Below are 21634 nucleotides of genomic sequence, written 5' to 3' on the forward strand. Positions count from 1 at the left end.
TTGTCCTACTTGTTGTTCCAGAGGGAGGGAATCACGTGCCTCCGCGATGACGTCACACGCCGGGGCGTGCCATCGGCGTGATAAACAAGGAGTGGACCAATCAGAGAGCTCGGTGGGCGGGCCCTCTGCGGTCAGTCGGGCCTTTATAAACTTTGTGTGGCACCACCGCACAGAAGAGCTGTTTCTCCTCCTTCGCCCTCAGCTGTAAAGATTTACAGTAAGTCTGACAATTGTTCATCTTGTTTGCGCTCTCGTGTCAAAATATCCAAACTTGACACCTAAATGTAGCCTTTAATCGATAACACTGCAGATTATTTGTGTTTCTTCGGGGTATTTTTGGTCACTTGAGCCCAGAATAAACACCCCAGTGTCCGTTTAAAAAAAACGTCTATTTCAGCTAATGTGTCATTTTTATGCCTTTGTTAAGTCATAAATGCCCACATGTTTATTGTTGTCCGCCAGTACTAGCCACCTTTTTTCATTCGGCTGTCTTTGTCGTCGTCCTCCCTTGTGTGGCTCAGAGCAGCCATTGCTATTTTCCTTCCCTCGGCTTAAATTAAGAAATAAACGTCCAGCTAATATCCAGCAACAGTAGCTCTGGTTGAATGGACCGCCTTTTGGTAGCAACCGGTCAAAGTTTTGGTTTCTTTTCGGTTTTTCCTGGTTGCAGTTTCGATGTCCAGGCCGGTTTGTTGGCTCTCCGCCGCAGATCCCGTGACCTGCGAACAAAACAACAACAGGCTCGGTGTATTGTCTGGATCTGCCCACATTTCTGCTGCCCTACTTGCTGGAAAACTAGCCTTTAAATTATAACCGCCTGCATTTTCTGTTAGCACACATTGAACATAATGTCTCCACCGTCTTATTTCGCTTATTGACCAGTCGTTAAATGACTGTACTGTCGGGAATGTGTACTGCAGCTTTCATGCGGATCCCATTTTTTTCATGAGTCATGGGGGTGAACGGAGACAGGATCTGTGTGCATGACAGGAATGTCGGTTATGTTTACGCTTTTCTTGAGAAGTCGTGACTTTGTAATGGAGTCAGTGACTAAGGAGCTTCTTTGGAAATGGAGGCCTAACTTGTTGTCCTGTTGTTTTCCAGTAGGAAGCAACAATGCTGCCTCTAGCCGTGATGGCCGTGTGCCTCAGTGCAGCCCTCTCAGCCCCCAGCCTGGACCCACAGCTGGATGACCACTGGGACCTGTGGAAGAGCTGGCATACAAAGAAATATCATGAGGTGACTTGTTTTTCCTCTCCAGTAAGCTGCTACAGCCTGCCAAATTTGAAAAGAAGAAGGAAAAAAAGTCTGACTTGTGTTTTTCTTTTTTTGCAGAAAGAGGAGGGCTGGAGGAGAATGGTGTGGGAGAAGAACCTGAAGAAGATCGAGCTGCACAACCTGGAGCACTCCTTGGGCAGACACACCTACCGTCTGGGCATGAACCACTTTGGAGACATGGTAAGACCGCAAGACCCATATCTCACTGGGAAAAGCATATCAAGATGTTGAAACCACAGAAAGAAAAGGAAATGGATTTGATAACTGGCAATAGGGGGAAAAGGGTCATGAATGTGTACTTTCAGATAAGTTGAAATCTGAAAAAAAAACAGACACCAGAGTCTGGTGTGGGGCATGGACATACACAGAGAACCTCATACTTGAGATGAAATAATTATTGAAAAAAAAAGATTATCAAGCGCAGATGAGTCTGCAGCTAAAAACATACAATAGTCCCTCACAATCATAATCCACAGGCACTCATTGCCCTTTTGTCTTGTCAGATTGTCAGGTGTTGTGGGTGAAACAAGCAGTTTACATCACACTGTCAACTTCTTCCTTCCACAGACTCACGAGGAGTTCAGGCAGGTCATGAACGGCTACAAGCTCAAAGCAGAGAGGAAGGTCAAGGGGTCCTTATTCATGGAGCCCAACTTCATTGAGGCCCCACGTGCCGTGGACTGGAGGGATAACGGTTACGTCACTCCCGTCAAGGACCAGGTAACGGTCGTTTAATGCCACATGTAGCCTCAGGGCTCTCAGACAGCCACACCCAGTGAATTATCAAGGTGTGGTTAAACGTGTTTATAATTCCTGGGAGGACTGAGGTAAAATGCAGGAAAGATTTGGCAGACAGAGTAAGGAGAAGAAGTTGGTGGAGACATTTTGGATCTTTAATGTTTACTTGGACAAATCTGAGGACTTATAGTGACTTATATGAGAATTTGAACAGGACAAGCACTTAAAATATACATTTCACAAAACATGTAGCACACAAATAACACACTACTCTGAAATGTATAGTTTGACTCTTAATCATCACAAGAAAGGTTTTTAAAGTAAAATGTTTTTTTTCTTTTCATAAACAGTTCTGCTGTTGTAAACACTGTACGTTACCACAAGCTCTTATTTTAGCAGCTGAGGAGATCCAAAGACATGACCCTGTATCAGCTGTTGAAAAAACTTTGTAAACAAGATAACGTAATGTGAGACTTTAAGCACTTGCATCGTTCCAGATTAGCTTATTTGAAGCAACTAGGGTACTTCTACCATCCACTGAAGCACATGTTTTGCGTGAACAAGAAGATAAGATGGCTGCTTGCAGGTTTCTTTTGTTATCTATGTGCTACACACACACACTTTCTCTCCTCCTGCCTGTGCACAGTCTGCTCTCTCCACCCTCATTGCATGCTATACATTAACGCCCTGTAAGCTGAAACCAGCCCGACCGCTCAGTGTAAACTAGGCCACGGTGGAGCAAACACTCTTGTATACATTGGACTATAGTGCAAAGTCCAATGTAATTTTATTTATAGAAGCAAAGTGCGAAAACAAGATACAGTGTGTCATGACAACAACCTAATTAAAGGATTACGATAACAACTATTAGACGCATAAATAAAATATTGATGAGCTTTGTCGAGATAAGAGAGCAAAATACAATAATAAAAAGGTGGTGGGATGACAGAAAAGAGCGAGCTAGAAAAGTATGGACGCGACAACGTGTCATTATGCAAACAACATAACTACTATTGGTCTGTCCAGAAGGTGACAAATACTGATAACAGGAACAAAATGGCCGACATCAGAAGACCACCAAAAAGCATAAACAGTAACAATAACTTTTACATTAACTGGATGGCCTACTAATGACTCCTAATAAGAAACTAGTTAATAGGTGTACCTAATATAAAGTGTAACCTACTTATCTTCCTGTAATCATTGAAAGTTGAAATACATTTTTATGTCTTTATTTCTTCATCAGTCTTAAAACCTTCCCCTCTCTCTCTTCCTCAGGGTCAGTGTGGCTCTTGCTGGGCCTTCAGCACCACCGGAGCTATGGAGGGTCAGCAATTCAGGAAGACCGGCAAACTGGTGTCGCTGAGCGAGCAGAACCTGGTGGACTGTTCCAGACCCGAGGGCAACGAGGGCTGCAACGGCGGTCTGATGGACCAGGCCTTCCAGTACATCAAGGACAACCAGGGCCTGGACTCTGAGGACTCTTATCCTTACCTGGGAACGGTACGTATCTCAGGAAGGGTTAACCTTGAAGGTTGTCGTTGATGCTCTTTTATGCAGTGTTTAAATGGGGGGGAAAGTGGTTGTAAAAATCTGTTTTGATGGTTGGAAAAGGAGCTAAACACACAGAATCACCTTTGAATGGTTCTTAAAGTAATTTCTACAGGAAATGATGACTTTGGCTCTCTAACACCCTGTTTATCATTATCTTTTTCTTCTCGTCTTCTTCCAGGATGACCAGCCGTGTCACTACGACCCCAACTACAACTCTGCCAACGACACCGGATTCGTCGACATCCCCAGTGGCAAGGAGCACGCTCTGATGAAGGCCGTGGCTGCTGTGGGACCCGTCTCAGTAGCCATCGACGCTGGTCATGAGTCTTTCCAGTTTTACCAATCAGGTCAGTTGCTGGTTTTATGTAGAAACGCAATTGACGTTGACATGTTTATGAGTTTATATCTAACTGAGTGTTGTTTTTAGGAATCTACTATGAGAAGGAATGCAGCAGTGAGGAGCTCGACCATGGCGTGCTGGTGGTGGGTTATGGCTTCCAGGGAGAAGATGTGGACGGAAAGAAGTTCTGGATCGTGAAGAACAGGTCAGTGAAGTGAAGAGCATGTTATCTCCATGTTATCAGCCTGAAATGCAACAGAGTGACTTTGTTGAACGTATAGGATTTTAATTTCAATCAAAGATAGTTCAGCAAATGTTGTGTAAATGGTAAGCTAGTTTACAGGCTGTCCTTTGTTGAGCTTTTATGAAATTCTCTAAAACAGCAGATACTCTATATGTATAAACTCATCTCCTGACCTTGTTTTGTTTTGTCTCCTTGCAGCTGGAGTGAAAAGTGGGGAGACAAAGGCTACATCTACATGGCTAAAGACCGGAAGAACCACTGCGGAATCGCGACAGCAGCCAGTTATCCTCTCGTCTAACATCTGCACTGCTCCGCAGCACCATAGTTTTTTTTATTGCAATAGCCCGGCTGAAGACGGGAGACGAGGCTTCAGTCGGGGCGACACATTGACAGGAGATTCTGCGATGTTTGTTTAAAGAGGAGACACACTGTTGTTTTTAGGGAAATGCCGCCATTTTGTTTTTGGCTGTTTTTAGGCCATTTTATGAAAAGATTTTAGTTTAGTGTTTTATTCTTTGTAAATATGTGTATGCTGCTTGGTGAGTGGTACGTAACACTTGCTTCGGTCATTGTAAATGATTTTTTTCTACTTTTACTGTGATCAATTAAAGTTGTGAAACACTAGTTTGGTGTTATGGAGTATTTTTGACCGCTTCTTAAAATCAGGTTTTATCTGCGTATTTAAATGTTGTCGTTATCCTGTGAAAACCATGTAATCTCCAAAATGCCAACTTTTTATGAGCAAAGAAAAACAGCTTTATCTCCGTGAGGGAGTATTTTTCTGGTAGTATAAAGGTTTCGGTTGTTTTTATGTCTATATCAAATATGGAGATGCAAGTTTTTCACTTAACAGTGACAGTATACATTACATGAAATGCTTTAGTGGAGACATTGTAATTCTTTATTTTCAAGAGAAATACACTCCCCTAAACTTAATATTTAAATTGGAGTATTACATCATTAATCTAAGTAATTGTTAAATAATCATGATGTGCAATTATCACATGGCAAAGCACTGTTTTGGTAGCTGTGAAAGGTTCTTGACAAACTTAAACTAATCAGTCACCTCTATTGATCTTGTGACTTTTTAAGACTATTTACTCATACATTCACACCAACAGAAGGTCATTGATTAAAGGTATTTTGTTTTGTAGGATTAATCTTGTTTCTTCAGCCCCTCATTGACACATTTTAAGGAATCTATATCAATGTATAAGATTCTCAGCTGCTGTAGATAAACAACTGATAAATCACTTCTGGACCTGTTTTTATTCCAAAAAAAGTGGTGACGAAACACTTCATTATTATTATTAATTTTGGTACTCTGAGCACGAAATGAGGCTTTTACTGTAATATCACATGCTGGTTTGACATGCAGAGCAAAGACTGGGTCATATGATCTCATGTAAAAGCAGCTGTACTCTCTGATGTCTGGTACTGAGCTCTTATAGGATTATTGATCTTTTTAACAATGCTGCTGATTCATAAGGAAACAGAGTCGGCCCTTTACTGCAGGGATCACTTTACATGACTAATCATCCGATACACAAAACACTGCTGCACTGTTATTTCTGCCAAGTCAATCATAATTAAAAGTCAGTTTAGAAAAACAATACAAGGTAATCCTTTTTTTAAAAAATGTGGACAAGTTAGGAACAAATTAAATGTCTATATTTTAGCATAAGCTGTATATTATACTGTAAACTGACGACACATCTCATCCAAACATAGTATCCCATTTTATTTTTGATTCAAATGTATTCATATTTACACCGTGATACTACCAGTGTGTACCTTCAGTTCATTAATTTAAAAAAGTAAAATGCAGCACAGATAGTCGCAGTTGTGTTTGAGTCTCGTTTACTCAGAGAAGAAACATGTAAAAGGTTTAATATGAGTTATGATGCGTTTATAGCAGGATATGAATATTAACATCTCATGTATCTGAATGCAAAGGTCCAGTTTGCCTCTTTTTGAAGATGTTTTTAAATATCAGTCGGCTTCTATTTTCTAGTTTTTTTCCCTTGATTCTCTGCTATTTTAATAAAAACTTTTTTTTTTTTTTAATCCGTATTGCAGTTATTTCCGGTCAGTTGTGGCCTGCTGACTGACCCAATACCCACAATATTAAAAACGTCCTGTTTTAACAGTAAAGCCGGTCAGGGTGAGGGTGAGTATGTTTGTTTCTGTAGCATATTTACGTCACCTCAGCAGTAACAGCAGCTGGAGGAATGTGAAGAAAATGAGCCAGAGGCAGAGTTATTAAAGGGTCAGTTCACCTAATCACAGCAAAAACAGAAGCATATTTCCCACTTATCCTAAGTGTAGCTTTAAAGCATATCACCAAGAGACACAACTTCCTGCTTAATGTCATTTCCGAAGAAGAAACTGGATTCTTCTTCTTTCCTCTGATGGTAAACACCTATAAAAGACTTGTTGCACAAACTTGCAAAACAAAAACACCACGATTCAAGGATCAGTTTTTTAAAACAATATATGTTTATCATGTTGTTGTACTTTCAAAAATATCAAAACAACAATCATTTGTTTTGAAAAATGTTTGTTTAATGACTCTCAAATGTTGAACTTCATGAAATGCTGCGATTCTAATTTAGTTCTAAAAAAAGACAAGCTGAAATGTACGGGAAGCTGTAGAGGACACACTTGTCATGACTGTATAATTTATGTTTTGTTTTCTAATCACAAGTCAATAATATTTTTTTTTTCTATGTAGTATAATTATTCCTGAGATCTTACTAAAATGTACAGAAGTATTTAAGTAATCTTTACGTGTTGACAACTCATATATTTATATCAACTGCAAAATAATTATCCTCTGAGCTCATCATAACACAGTTATTACACAAAGATTCAAAGATAACTACAAATCTATAGAAATATCTGGAGAATCCTGATGTAAGATAAGCTGCTGCAGCTTTACTTGTGCTTCTTGACAAAGGACAGGAACTCGTTGACGTCATCAGGGGAGCCGACCACGAAGGGCACCCGCTGGTGGAGCCCTTCAGGCTGAACGTCCAGTATCCTCTGAGTGCCGGTGGTGGCGAGGCCTCCCGCCTGCTCGATGAGGAAAGCGATGGGGTTGCACTCGTAGAGCAACCGCAGCTTTAGGGAAAAGATTTGAAGAAAAAAATGCTGTTATGTTTTTGTTTTTTTTAAAGGGGCGCTACGTAGTTTTGGGCCTCATCTTTATTATGCTTCAGCATCGAGACGCCACCAAAGATATACAAGAAGTAAATGGTGAAAACATTTATGGTAGTCGTGTAATGATATGAGACCTAGTTGTGGATGAGTTTTGGTTATTCTACATACTAAAAATATGTTGTCAGGTTAGCCGCATTTAAACAGTTTCTCTTCCCAGTTAGCACTGACTGGAGCTAAATGTGTCTGAAATGTGAAAGTTTGGGGGTTTTATAGGAAACATTTAACAGTTTCATTTCAGAGACCACATGCCAGCATGAAGCAGGTAACTACATGTTTAAATAAACATTTACATTTGTTATTGCCTCTCTTAAGTGATCAAAATCTAATTGAACTTTTGCCTGCTTTGGTTTTGACCAAGCATTTTGAACATCCACTGTGTTTAAAATGTGCTATATACAGAAATTGCCTTGCCTTACGGACAGTTTGTGTCCAATATTTAACAAAGACATTGAAAGGTTAGTAATTATAATCTGGCTCATAATTGCGTTAATGTTTTTTCAGGAGCATTGAGGTCAAAGACACCTCGGTATCAGACGCTGTGGTACGAGCTGTTGTTCATTTGAATGTTTTGTTTTGTAATTTGAGCATGTTAATAATAAAACACTGTAAAGAGATGTAAATAGTGACAGAGTGTCTTGGATAAATGGGTCACAGAGTCGAGCCGCCTGAAATAAAATGGGTGAGAGGTTGTCATTTATCATTATGAGCAGCCTCGACAGACTGTCTCTGAGCTTTATATATCACAGGACGAGGAAAACACCTCCAACCTCAGGTTACACTGGGACCCACTGTACAGTTTGTCATTGAGGGGGTCAGTAACATACCTAAAACTGTGAGTAAACAAGAACCCGTGCTTTGTTTTGTAGAGGTTTGTAATCAGGCTGTTGATCTGCACTTGAATAGTGCTATTATCAAGTCAATAGCAGGTTACCTCACCACAGGGCTGATCATGCAACACAAAAAAGACTAAAAAACAAGCATCTTGTAGCTCTGATGAAGCACTTTACGTGTCAGTGTTTTTGTGCTTCAAATCAGTGTGTTTTTTTTGTTTTTTGAGGAAATCACAATGTCTGACAATCTTAGTGAGATGATTTGGTCAGAATCAAGTTGTACCTTTCCTTTGGGGCTCTTCTCGTTGGCGGGGTACATGAAGATCCCTCCGTAGGCGATGGTGCGGTGAACATCTGACACCATGGAGCCCACATAACGAGCTCCGTAGGGGGAGCCGCCATCCTGCATGAGGCAAGGGCACAGTTTACATATTAACACATAACTGTAGCAAAGGTCTAGTTTGCCTCCCTGTCTTCCAAGAACTGGATTTTGATGGTTAGCGATCTCATTCAAAGGTTTACCCTGAGATTTCTTTAAAGCAGCTTTTATTCCAAAATTAAAAACTTCACCATGTCAATCCTGATCCAGTCAAAGCCTTTCTAGTGATCATGATACTTAACAAGTGTGATAACTCATTATTTAAGGGCCCTTGTCTAAACAGTTATTATTAAATTCCCGCAGATTAACAGGGTCAGATGTTCTTTCTGGAGCTCACCAGAGACAAAGAAGGCGCACAGTCATTTCTGAACATGGACATTACACAAAACTGTCTCGTGTTTAGAGCGTTTAGATAACTCGCTCTTCATTTGCCTTTGTAATTTCCATTCAAGTGGAGCCAACATAGGCTTCAGTTACAAAGCACAGTTTTGTAAATTGATTTTTTTACCACAAATATTTCTGAATGTTTAAAGCCATCTGCAGGACATGAAATGGGGCTAACATATGCTTTTTTTTTGTTTTAAAGTAAATGTTTTCCCATACAGTTACACAACAGTGTAATTATAAAGTGTTATATATAAACAGGTCAGTCAGGCAGCTCAACAGATCTGCTCCGTCCAGAGATCTGCTGAGGAAAAACCAAACAACAAACAGCAGACAGGTCGAAGTCCACCTGCAGTAGATTGACGATACATGACTGCATTACACACACTGACGCAAACAGGCTGTTTCAACATCACATTTTGGTTCAACAAGTGGACTCACAGAGTTTTATTTGTGAACACTGTACCTTTAATTTACTGCATAACATTAAATTCCACACTTTAACGTTCAGCGCAACACAAACTCTGTTGCCCTGACGTGAGCTTCAAGCTCAGACCGGCACAACGTGATGCAGAGTCATGTGCCTGCTGAGTCACTTCCCAGTCATCATGAGGGTGTGTGTGTATGCATAGTATTTCCCAAAAACAGACCCACTCACAGTGCGTAACCCTCACACACACACACTCTCATGAAACACATCCAGCTGGCCTCAGCTGAGATGGTGTGAAACCTCCTAAAATAAGTGAAGAGAAAATGTTAAAGAATAGCGGAAGTAGCGAGGGAGCGTGGGAAAGTTTTTGAGGTTAAAAATGATCTTCAAATAAACTCCATGTCATAAAAGCAGATCTGGAACCAGTGTTCAGGTGGTGTTAACCCGACTTTGCGAGAGGAGTTTGCACCCTAATATTTCGATAAGTGTGTCTGCTTAGATGACATCAATGTCATGTCTCTGGCAGATGGTTTAGGAAGTTTGTGGGATAGAAAGAAAACTTCTACTATAGACATCATATAACTGGTACTGCAGACTTCAAATTTGAAATCATTCTTCACTTGAACCCTGTGATGCTGAGTTACCTCCAGAGTTTTGTTTTAAGACAAGATGTAAGTCCCTGCTTTAGAGCACACCTGGTTTACAAAGGCAGGTGATTGATACCTACACCAAGATATTTCAAAACCTTAACACGAGATTTAAACTTCCCTGTGCGTCTTTCCAACAACATCTGCAGTTTTTGCTATTTCCTAATGCAACGCACGTACGTCAGTGAGGAACAGTGCGGTTACTGCTGCATTGTGCTGGGTCATGGTGGTTATGTGAAGTGTGGCATGATGATGAGTGTTCAGCTAATCAAGGGTTTCAGCTTGTAGATGATACACTGAGGCACAAGTGATGTTTTCTATTTTCAAACCTAAAATATTACAGTTTCTGTAGCTTTTCTATCAGCCGTGACGATGTGACTGGTATTGATTTCACCTTGGGAAGCTGTTTGTATGTGTCGTCATGACAAAATGTGGGCATGGAGACACCTTTTGTTACGAAGTGATTTTGAGTACTTTGATTTTGTGACCTCGATAGTGTCACAACTGTGAAAGATGCAGTCAGAGAAACTTTACAGGTGTGCAGTAGAGATTGAAATGAAGGCAGAGTTGGAAGATGGGTGTGGTCCGAGCAAGAGGGCCAGAAGAAGAAGTCCCCCCGACCTACATTTGTTTTACATTGTGGGTCATTGTATCCCAGTTTCAATCATTCCCATCCACTCTAAGATATTAGGTTTAAAAAGACACCTTCTTGCAATGGGCACACAGCAGCTGCGACACCAAATTGGGGTGTATGGTGGATGAAACGGGTGAACCGTACTTTTCCTTGTATCAAACGAGGGAATATTTCAGAAAAGCAACACTAACACTAAGTTGACCATGCACGGATGGGTTGGCATCTTGCATAAAACTGGCACAGTCCACCTTTTTCACCATGTACTTCATGTCCTCCATTGCTAGTGCAAGTTGATATTTCATAAAAGATAGTCAACGAACCCATCGCTGCTGAAAGAATGCTGACGTCCAAACAGACCTTGCACTCATGCTTGTGACCGTGCTGGAAAAGTGCTGAGTGTGCACATGTGTGGAGATCAGAGTTTCCAGATGCCAAGCTGCAGGTTCCTGAGGAACAGCATGTTTCCTGCAGTAACTCTGTCAGCATCCTGCAGCTCAGCTGACGGAGCTTGCACCCTTCACCCTGTCTGACTGAAGTGTCACACTCCACTGACTGCCAATCACATGTTTGGGTCAAGGTGGCAACTCTTGCCTACTCTGCCTGTGGTACCTGATTGCATGAAGCACCTTTACTTTAACTCTTTAAACAGTTTTGCCTTGAATTCTCTTAAACTGACAACACACATATGTCCAATCAGTTTGTTTCAACAATCAAGCTGCACGACACACTTAAACTGTGTCCTTGTTAACTTTAGGCCATTTTATTTGAATGTCTAATTGTAAAGTATAAAATACTAATATTATCAATCTAGCTGTCACACAGCCTATTTGAGCTGCAGCGGACCATGCCATCATTCAGGGCAACTTATTTCACCTGATTTTTCATTTGTACAATAAAATGACGTGAAAGTAAAAGAGGCAAACTCATTATCTTAGCCTAAAAAGGCTACCAAGGACAATTTCTCAGAGGAAAAGGTGTAAAAAAGTCGCTTTTCCTCCTGAGGTTTAAATATTTTACACATTTATATTATTTCTGCCATTGGGAAATATTTGACTGATCTACTGATGCCCTTTGAAACAAACAGCTTTTCTTGTGCTGCCAAGCAAAAAGTAAACTCATTCTACCAGAGCAAACGCTTGGTCAGGATTCACATGATGAGTGCGAGAGGCCGCTGGTGTTTGAAATCCGGCCTCAGGACTGAGCATGAGTATAGCTGCGTGTCAGCAAAATAGATGATCTGAGAGGAAACATTTCTGTTGTGCAGCTTTGGTTAGCGGTATCGCATTCAACACCACAAACACAAAGTAGAACCGATCGATGTCAAAACTTTGGCTCAAATTAAAAGGGAGGTTTTGAATGTTTTAATTTTTTCATTACGCTCTCACCTCTGGGTACTTCTTGTGCTTGAGGTACTCGTTGATGGAGGGGTGGAAGTACTTGGCGTAGCCCTCGTTAAGACTGTAGATCTTCCCTTTCGGCTTGATCTTCACGTTCCTCTCAATCAGGATGAACTCACCGACGGCCTGAGGAACACCAACATAATGTTAAAGTGGGATAATCCCCGCCGGAGCATGCCACAAGACTGAGCAGAAATAGCTCATTAGTACTGAAAACAGTACAACACTTAGGTTCCTGGATTCATAACAACAAACAACGCTCACTTACAAAGTACATTAATCCCTTTTATACTATAATAAATAAAGCTGCTTTTCCAAAGGCAAATTCCTGATGATCTGTTGTTGCCTCTGAGCAAAAAAAGAAAGTTGTTTTCTCCTTGTAGATTTCTATTTGTGGATAAAATTGACCAAAGAATTTGGAAAAATGGAAAAAAACTAAATAAAACACTAACTATGCCAGAACATACAAAAAAAGGTTTTGTCTTTGCCTTTGAATAACTTTATACTATAATAAGTTACACACTTTCTTATGGATTTATACAAGGGTAGTTAAGATGGCTCACTTTCTGCCAAATAAAAGGGGATTTATGTGTGTTTACAGTCCCCTACAGTGCTGATTGCTAGGTGGAGCAGCTCTGTTCAGCCGGATAAATGACTGACAGGGTGATATGTGTTTTCCCAAATAAAAGCAGCTATATGCGGCAATAAAAACATATAACTGTAAAGAGTTCAAGCTAGTGTAGAATGCTGAATGAAGAAGACAGCAGTCTGAGAGTATCTCACTTCCTGTCAGTTCATCGCCACAGAGTGCCTTTACCGGAGATATTTAATTGAAGTGAGTATAATATACTCACTGGGTCCAACATGAAGAAGTGGAGGCCAGCACCGGTGCTGAGGGCCACCAGGGTGGCGCTGCCGTACAGGGCGTAGCCTGCACAAACGATATTCTTCCCTTGCTGCAGCGCATCTTTATCTGTGGGCTCCCCCTCTGATTCCTGAACAACCCGAGGGGGGAAATGAACCATCAAAGAAGGAATCAACAACAGTGGTATCCTACTGACTTCAGTTCCTCAGATCCCTCTGACCCAGTAGCGTCTGTTTTAAGTATTGTATTCAAAACATTTTAACAAAAAGGGTTCAATCATCAACAATAGTGAGAGTGATAAATGAGAACAATAATATTAAGAGCTATAACTTAATTATACTTGAATACTGTTTGAACCTGTCTAAGAAAGTTGCATTTATTGCATTCTCAGGCCAATGAAAAACTGTAACTCTGCAAATAATTAAATGACTCCCTCTGGATGCAGTTTAGTGACCAGAAATCTGGATTAGCTAGACAACAGGGCCCCCTTGTGTCTTCAGAGCATTACTGCATATTTAAACTGTGTATTTACACTCTAAATATCCTGTCATATCATTATAAAACTATTCTGACTCTCATGTACACATGTTTCAAAAAATGTGAAGAATGCACTTAGGAGTCATGATTATTTCTATTACTCAAAACCTGAGAAAAAAAGCTTTAACAACAGTAAGGGATGGGCGATATGGCCTTGTTGCAATATTTTTAGGCTATATCAAGGGAGTAGGTTTGATTTGAGATTGGTGGGGACACAAAAGTGCTCCAAGGCAGCACTCCTGAAAGTTTTTGCATTAGCAATCATAATTTCACGTCATGCAGATGTTATAGGTTAAATAAGGAACATACGAGGAATAAACCACAATATAAATTTGACAACTGTATAGCAACTACTGTAAACACATACACACTAGTAATACATGATGAGGCCTCTTAGAACACCAGACTTGTTATAAAGCTCTGATTTTAAAGCCACATGGGTGAAGCATTGCTATTCAGATCATCATCACACTAACATTTGTCACATGCTGAATCTCATGACTAATATATCCATCATTATTCAACCTCACCTGTGAATTTCCAGCCTCTCCTCCAGCCTCTCCTCCTTTATCTCCTCCAGCCTCTCCTTCTCTACCTCCTCCTGCCTCTCCTTCTCTACCTCCTCCTGCCTCTCTTCCTCTACCTTCTCTGGCCTCTCCTCCTTCATCTCCTTCATCCTCTCTGCTGTCTGTCACCTTACAAAAATATGTTGATGCATGACATGAACAGATACATTAGGGATACAATGATCATAGAGCTTGATGGTACAGTCATTGTCTGAGCAAAAGAGGCTTTTACTAAATATTAATATTACTTGATATTAATTAATTATATGTTATAATTATAAAATCACATTATCATCTAGAATCTGAGGTTTTACTTTATTTCCACCACACATTTTCTTTATTTGTGTTTTTAAACTGTTGCTCTCTTCTACACAAATACATGAAAATAAGAATTAAAAATAACTTTAAAAAAGTGTATCTCTTTGGCATTAAATACTCTCTTTTATTCAATATCTGTATTGTTGAGCCTCTACCTATACACCCTTGAAGTAACTTACACTTTGACTCCTAAAGAAGTCTCTTATATCCAGTTTTCTTTTCTTTGACATCCTTCAAATCCTATACGGCACACATGCACGCACACACGTACATGCACGCAAACAGACACAAACACAAATGTAAGGGCACTTTCACACCAACTGCTGTTGGTGTGAAAGCACCCTAAATGACACCACTGATATTAAAATCCATCTAGCTGACATGACCCAGGAAGAACAAATGCCAAACATGTTGACAACTTACACTCGCAGATCAGTTAACATGCACTGCCTGTCGTCCAGTCCAACTAGCACTTTGCAGGTAGTTTTGACAAGCAGAAGGAGTGACAGTGGGGACAGCCAATCACATGTAAGTTAGCGAGAAACCGGCAGCCGATCAGGGAGCAGTATTTAGGTTAATTCAATTCAATTCAATTCAGCTTTATTTATAAAGCACATTTCATGCACAAGGCAGACTCAATGTGCTTCACAACAGGTATACATAGTTATATAAAAATCAATTAGAAATCAAATAGAAAACAAGAGTGCAAGTGCAAGTAAACAATCATATATGTCATCTTCAGCACATACACACTTAGACTCACACATGCGCACCCACTCACACAATCACATATGAACACATGCACACACACACATACACACACAGTTCAACAGAATGCTGTTGAGAAAAGATATGTTTTTAATCTGTTTTTAAAGATGGCTACTGATGTGGCATGTCTAACTGTGTCAGGCAAGGAGTTCCATTTTCGTGGGGCATATACACTAAAAGTTGCCTCCCCTTCTTTGGATCTGGTGCGAGGAATGAGTAAGTTGCCACTGCCTGTTGACCGAAGTGTTCCTGTTGGGGTGTAGGTGATGAGCATGTCTGTGATGTACTGAGGTGCAAGGCCATGTAGTGCTTTGTAAACCAGGAGTAGTTTTTTGAAATCGATTCTTGTACTAACAGGTAACCAGTGCAAAGATTTAAGAACAGGTGTGATGTGTTGATATTTCTTGGTACCAGTGAGAATATGTGCAGCTGCATTTTGAATTAGATGTAACCTCTGAATACTTGATATTGGGAGTCCAGTGAATAAACTTGTTATAAATGCGTGGATTAATTTTTCTGAGTCTGATTTTGACAGAAAGCCTCTCAATTTGGAAATATTTTTGAGATGATAGAAAGATGATCTTGTAATGTGGTTGATATGACTTCTGAAATTTAGATTGCTGTCGATGATTACACCCAGATTCCTTGCTTCAGTTTTGCTGTCGAGAGAGAGAGTTGAGATGTGCTGCTATTTTCTGTCTCTGAGCCTGTGCACCAAAGATGAGTATTTCTGTTTTGTCTTTGTTTAGTTGTAAAAAATTTTCTGACATCCATTGATTAATATCTTTGATACACTGAGTGAGGGATATTATGGGTGATAGGTCATCTGGGTGTAGTGAAATGTAAAGCTGCGAATCATCTGCATAATTATGGTAACTAAGATTATGTTTGCGTATGACATGTGAGAGTGGAAGCATGTAGAGATTGAACAGCAGTGGTCCAAGAATTGACCCTTGTGGTACCCCACATGTAATGTTCATTTTGTTGGAGTTGAATTCACCAATGGAGACATAAAACTGCCTATCATGAAGATAGGTTCTGAACCAATTTAGAACTGGACCAGACAAGCCAACCCACCTGTCAAGCCTTTCCAGTAAGATTTTGTGGTCAACGGTATCAAACGCAGAACTAAGATCAAGTAGAACAAGAATGGAGATTTTTTTGGAGTCTGTGTTTATATGTAGATCATTTAAAACTTTGATAAGTGCCGTTTCTGTGCTATGGTGGGGCCGAAAACCAGACTGATAAGTATCTAAAAGGCTATTTGATGCAAGATAATTCTTGAGCTGAATGTAGACTGTTTTTTCAAGTATTTTGCTGAGGAATGGTAAGTTGGAGATAGGCCTGTAATTTGCAATGACACTTTGATCCAGATTGTTCTTCTTCAGAAGTGGTTTGATGACAGCTGTTTTTAGTGATGTGGGAAATATACCTGACTGGAGAGACCAGTTAATGATATGTAGAACCTCTGATGCTAAGCAGTTAAAGACATTTTTGAAAAAAGCAGTTGGGAGAGGATCCAGGCAGCAGGTGGAGGACCTGAGCTGACCAACAATATTGTCAAGCTCTGTCAGATTTAAACAGTTAAAGTGAGACATGACACAGGTGGAATTCCTGGAAAGAGGAAGGGCAAGTTCAGTTGTAGATTTTAGAGCACTAATGTTTTGTCTAATAGTAATGAATTTGTTATTAAAGGAAGAAGCAAATTGATCACACTTTTCTGAGGACAACATTTCTGAAGGAATGGTGGATGGTGGGTTAACAAGTCTGTCAACAGTGGAGAAAAGCACTTTGCTATTATTAATATTTTCATTGATGATTTTAGAAAAGACTGATTGTCTAGCTTGTTTAATTGCTTTGTTAAATTCATTCAGTTTATCCTTATAGAGGCGGGACTTCTAGCAGACACCGATATTTAACCCTTTGTGTGCCATAATCATTGACTAAACACTACGGACAGCTGTTGTATTGATAGTGACTACACAGTAGCGGCTGAATATTGGTAGGGACGTGTCCCCAGCCCTTTTTTCTAAATGAATTAATAATTTCAAGGTATTTCTCCTTTTTGAAGTTTATTAGTCAAATTGTAGTACGATTTCTACATCACTGATTTTTGTTAAAGAGGGTTTTTGTATATTTTCCTTTTACAATACATGCTTTACCCGATAATTACAGTTAACATGAACACATTGTGATTTCAGAATATTCCTTCCAGTTCCTGAATGGTTTGTGTATGTTCGCAGAGGTCAGACTCACCCGTTTGTAGATGGCAAATATGGTGCCGATTGAAGCCAAGCAGTCGATGTTACTGGAGCCGTCCAGAGGGTCGAAACAGACCACGTACTTCCCCTGTGACCAAATAAAATCAAGAAGTAACTTGAGAATAAGTTTAGAAAAAAGACTAACTAAAAAATTTAAAAGGAAACAAGAGGTGTTGAAAATATCCTCATTTGAATTATTATTATTATTTTTTTAAAAAATGTTTCTTTATAATCCAACATTTATTATGTGCCCTTTTATTTACAATCACAATAATCCTCACTAACCAGGCTCTACATAGAGATAGTGGAGTGGCAAGAAGACCTTTACACTGCTTCCAGTTGTTAGTTGTGGCTGTGGATCAGATACTAGTTTACAAGACTCCTTTGTTAGTCAATTCTGAATAATACATGGGTTGTCTGGTCCACCAGAAGCCAGGAGTGTCATTCAGTATGCAATATTTATTTAAAAGATAGAAGAGGACAATGTGGTGACACATCAGGGCAGAACTCAAGTCTGTGTGAACTGTTTAATACAGTACAACTGAAAAAATGTTAAAGACTAAACACTCACTTACGACACAAGCATCTGCTTGTCTTAAAATAACTTTCCAGAGCAGTACTTTTATAATATTCTGTGTTAAGAATTACATTCCTCCAGTCACATCCTCCAGAATAAAAGCATCAGGGTTTAAAAAACACTGGTAGGAAGAGTGATTCAGAATCAGAATGGGTAGTTCTCTAAATGCTCCTTGAATCCTCCCAAATTTACTGGAATAGTGAAGAAAAATGATCCCAGTTTTTATTCAACAATAGCTGCCAGAGATAATTCCAGTTTGAGTTATTCTTAAATATAACACAATGAAAATATGCATGAAAAATGGTGAAATATTTTGCTCAGAGACTGTTCATGGTGATGGGTCCGCCTGTAACATACAGAGTTTAGTAACAACAATAATAATAATAATATATTAAATAATCACAGATTGTCACTCTGGAGCAGGGAAGATGGACCCAAATGCATGAGACGGCAGGCAGGAAACCAGGAACAGCAAGGATCTCGGAAGTACAGCACATGACTCGCCAATGACTGTACAAAAGACTGGACTTAAATACAAACTAATCTAATGCGGGGATGAGGTGAGGCGGAGAAACAGGTGAGGGAAATGAACTGAAAAACACTAGAAACAGGGAAGGGGCTGATAGGCTGAAAGAAGCTGGAAAAACTGGGGAAGAACTGAGGTAACATGGCTGGGCTGATTAAACAGGAAAATCAGGAAACTGGAAAAAGGGGTAAAAATGAACCACAAAACACACAAACAGACATACAGCTGCATCATGTGAATTCACGCTTTGGTGGCATCTTGTGGGAAAAAGAGGTAACTGTTTCAATTCTGAAAGTCTTCTTTCAGTAAACTGAACTTTCAACACCCTTTATCTTCTCAGCAGATTTAGTTAAAGGAACAGTTGCAACATTCTTCTTAACAACTGTAGCAGCTGGGGACTTGTTTTAAAAAAACAACCAAAATACACAGAAAATGGCTCCATACAGCTCGTCTGGCGTAATCCAAATCTAGGAGCACCAGGATCCCAAATTGATTTGAAAAAAAACGTTATTTACACCCTCAACACACATTCGAGCTTGTGCACCCATTTCAGACGTGCTACCGCTTTTAGCTTAGCAACTGTAGAGAGGTTTTCTGCTTTAAAAGGGTGAAAATAACATCTTTTAAAATCAATCTGGGATCTCAGGGAATCTGGAGACTAGAAACATTTTATTTATTCATTTGTTTTTTATCTTTATTATGTTTTAAATGAGTCCCCATCTACTTCAGTTGTTTAGGAGAACGCTGTTTTGCTGTGACGCTCGAGAAATGTTTTGTGCACTACGAAACTTCACCCAACGTTCCTTGGCATGGGGTTGAGTAGATAATGACTGAATTATCATTTTTGGGTGAACTGTTCATTGCTTTATTAACATCCTCAAATCAACTTGTGAATCAGCGCACGATCACTGTGCACCACTCACCCGCTTGTCTTTGGGAGTGATGATGAGGTCCTTGTTCTCCTCAGACACCATGCAGCAGGTGCTGTAGGAGGACTGCAGCATGTTGATGACCAGGTCGTTGGACAGCACATCCAGTTTCTTCACATCGTCTCCTGTCACATTCACCGAGCCCGCCAAGCCCTGCCTATGTGGACCAATCAATCAACAGCACACACACATAAATCTTTGATTGGAGACGTTGATAGCTACTCGTGCGAGGATGTATTCAGTCACTTGTGACCGTCACTTATCTTCATTTAGTTCCAAACAATGTTGATTTGTGTTTGGTTGCATAACGCCAGTGTGTGTGAGATTTTACTGAATAACGAGTCATTGTGTTTCAGTAATTCTCCTTCATATGGAACATTTTCAGGGAAGACTTTACTAAGTGTTCCCCCATTTAGCATCAATATAAACATTTAATGTTTAATTTACTCCCACACTATGTTTTGATGTAATGTTTACTGTATTTTCAGTGTTTTGTTGTGCAAGGCTCAATTTAGGCACATGGCCGTGCATAGATGTCAAGATTTGTATGCAGCCTAAAAGGCAGTTCTGCTTAAAAGACTTGACTCCAGTGACTCAGAAATCACAAACATTGGCCTCTCAGTTATTCTTATAATCATCCAGAGTACTGGCTTCCCTCCAAGGTCAATACCCTTCACAAAGAGTTGGTTATTGTGTTAACTCTTAACAAATCAAAAATGTGGTGCAATCACAATTCTACTATGTTATCTCTTGCTGGACATTACACTGAAACAAATGCATAATCCTGTATCATTTTCAGATTAGAGTGTTGAAATGCTCTAAAAATCACGCAAAGCTCAGTGTCTTGCTCATAATACAGAAGCACGAAACAATCAATCATATCAGCAGTACCGGCTCTGTAGCTTACTGCTTCAACGGGTGTATTTGTGTTGAAAGAGGACAACTTCTAACTCTCAAGTCACTCTTGGCTCCTACATCTACTGTGGGAGTGAAGCAAAATGTCAGATGGCCACCTTTGGCATGGCATTGAATTCCTAATCCTGCTGCTCTGCAGCTCACCTTGGCCTCTGACCTCTACACGGAGGGATTCAAGCAACAGAAGTCTTCCAAAGTTCAATTAGATATCATCAGATTATCATTTGTATAAAAGATCGAATTTGTTCATTAGTCTGTTTAATCAGAGATATCTATCGATACATATCAGCCAGTAATGTAAAGGTGGATATATGCTGTATACTGTTTATCAATAAGCCTATTCCAGCACCTCAGTACTTACAGGTGGGCCAGGCCTGCCTTCCGCACAGCAGAGGAAATGGCTTTGATGGCAGTCAGCATGGCAGTGATGAGCTGGGTCAGCTCACCGGTTGCCCCCTTAGCCTGGCGGCCGGTCTCAATGATGAACCGAGTCAGGGTCCATACGTCTGTGTCAAACGCCGACTGGTCCGACATGCTGAGTTCTGTTCCTCCTGGTGGGCAGCAGATCGCGCAGAGGACAGAGAGCAAGTGAGCGACCTCATAACCAGCCAAGTCCTTTTCATACCCAGAGCAATGAAGCCAAGCCAGAGGATCTATTTGTGTGTGCAGCTGAGTGGAAGAGGGTGTGTGTGTGGAGATGAGTGAGGGGGTGTCAGGTGTCAGCTGTAGAGACTGGCATGATTTTGAATCCTGCACAAGACAAGTACTGTTATTCATCGAGTCAAAAGGTTACAACATGTAACTCAAATCTTTGGTAACAGCAGAGCTGAGGTAAATTCTCAGGATTTACATGACAGGTTTGCACATGAACCTGAGAGCAGTCCGGGGCTATGACAAGAGTAACACCTTTCTATATATCCAAGTTCATTTGGTGAAAAATTAGTGATCTTAAATTTTTTTTAAAATTAGAAAAAAATAACTTGTTTACTCAGACATCCTGCAGAAATGTTTTATGGCAGAACTACATTTTGATGCTTGAAAGACCTAAGCATAGGTATGTGCATATAATCACATAATCTATTTATTCAATATGCTTTACTTCACATAGTATTATTTAGTTTGAAGCAAGTTTTGATTTAGTATTTTATGTTTCTGTGCTATAAGTCGCTTTGGTTAAAGACTGAAGGAGAAGGGGAAGTGAATTTAATATTAAGAGAGTAGAAGAACAGTTGGTGCTACATTTAAGTTTCAGCACAAGAGCAGCTCAAGTGAGCTTTAAATGTCATTCGGGCTCT

At 40.0% G+C, this 21634-nt stretch overlaps 2 protein-coding genes across 3 annotated transcripts; one reads left to right on the forward strand and one right to left on the reverse strand.

Annotated features, from left to right (window-relative positions):
- The first annotated feature begins 109 nt into the window (after nucleotides 1–109).
- Nucleotides 110–4778, forward strand: ctsla (cathepsin La). The gene is made up of 8 exons (XM_084360554.1): nucleotides 110–217; nucleotides 1105–1239; nucleotides 1336–1458; nucleotides 1846–1998; nucleotides 3295–3519; nucleotides 3749–3917; nucleotides 3998–4115; nucleotides 4353–4778. Exons 2-8 carry the CDS (start codon nucleotides 1117–1119, stop codon nucleotides 4450–4452), a joined length of 1011 nt encoding a protein of 336 aa, XP_084216680.1. The 5' UTR covers nucleotides 110–217; nucleotides 1105–1116; the 3' UTR covers nucleotides 4453–4778.
- Nucleotides 4779–6630: 1852 nt separating this feature from the next.
- Nucleotides 6631–20966, reverse strand: fbp2 (fructose-1,6-bisphosphatase 2). Of its 2 annotated transcripts, XM_084360651.1 has the most exons (8): nucleotides 20701–20966; nucleotides 19419–19581; nucleotides 17388–17480; nucleotides 14010–14174; nucleotides 12932–13072; nucleotides 12066–12203; nucleotides 8490–8609; nucleotides 6631–7277 (listed from the first exon to the last, which is right to left on the reverse strand). In XM_084360651.1, the coding sequence occupies exons 1-8, from the start codon at nucleotides 20871–20873 to the stop codon at nucleotides 7092–7094; spliced, it is 1179 nt and encodes a 392-aa protein (XP_084216777.1). In that variant the 5' UTR covers nucleotides 20874–20966; the 3' UTR covers nucleotides 6631–7091. The 2 variants fall into 2 exon arrangements, with proteins under 2 accessions (XP_084216777.1, XP_084216778.1); XM_084360652.1 differs by lacking the exon at nucleotides 14010–14174 and having other exon boundaries at nucleotides 20701–20965.
- Between the last annotated feature and the right edge of the window lie 668 nt (nucleotides 20967–21634).

This window comes from Pagrus pagrus (assembly GCF_965226575.1).
Source record: "Pagrus pagrus genome assembly, chromosome: 8".
Classification (NCBI taxonomy): domain Eukaryota; kingdom Metazoa; phylum Chordata; class Actinopteri; order Spariformes; family Sparidae; genus Pagrus; species Pagrus pagrus.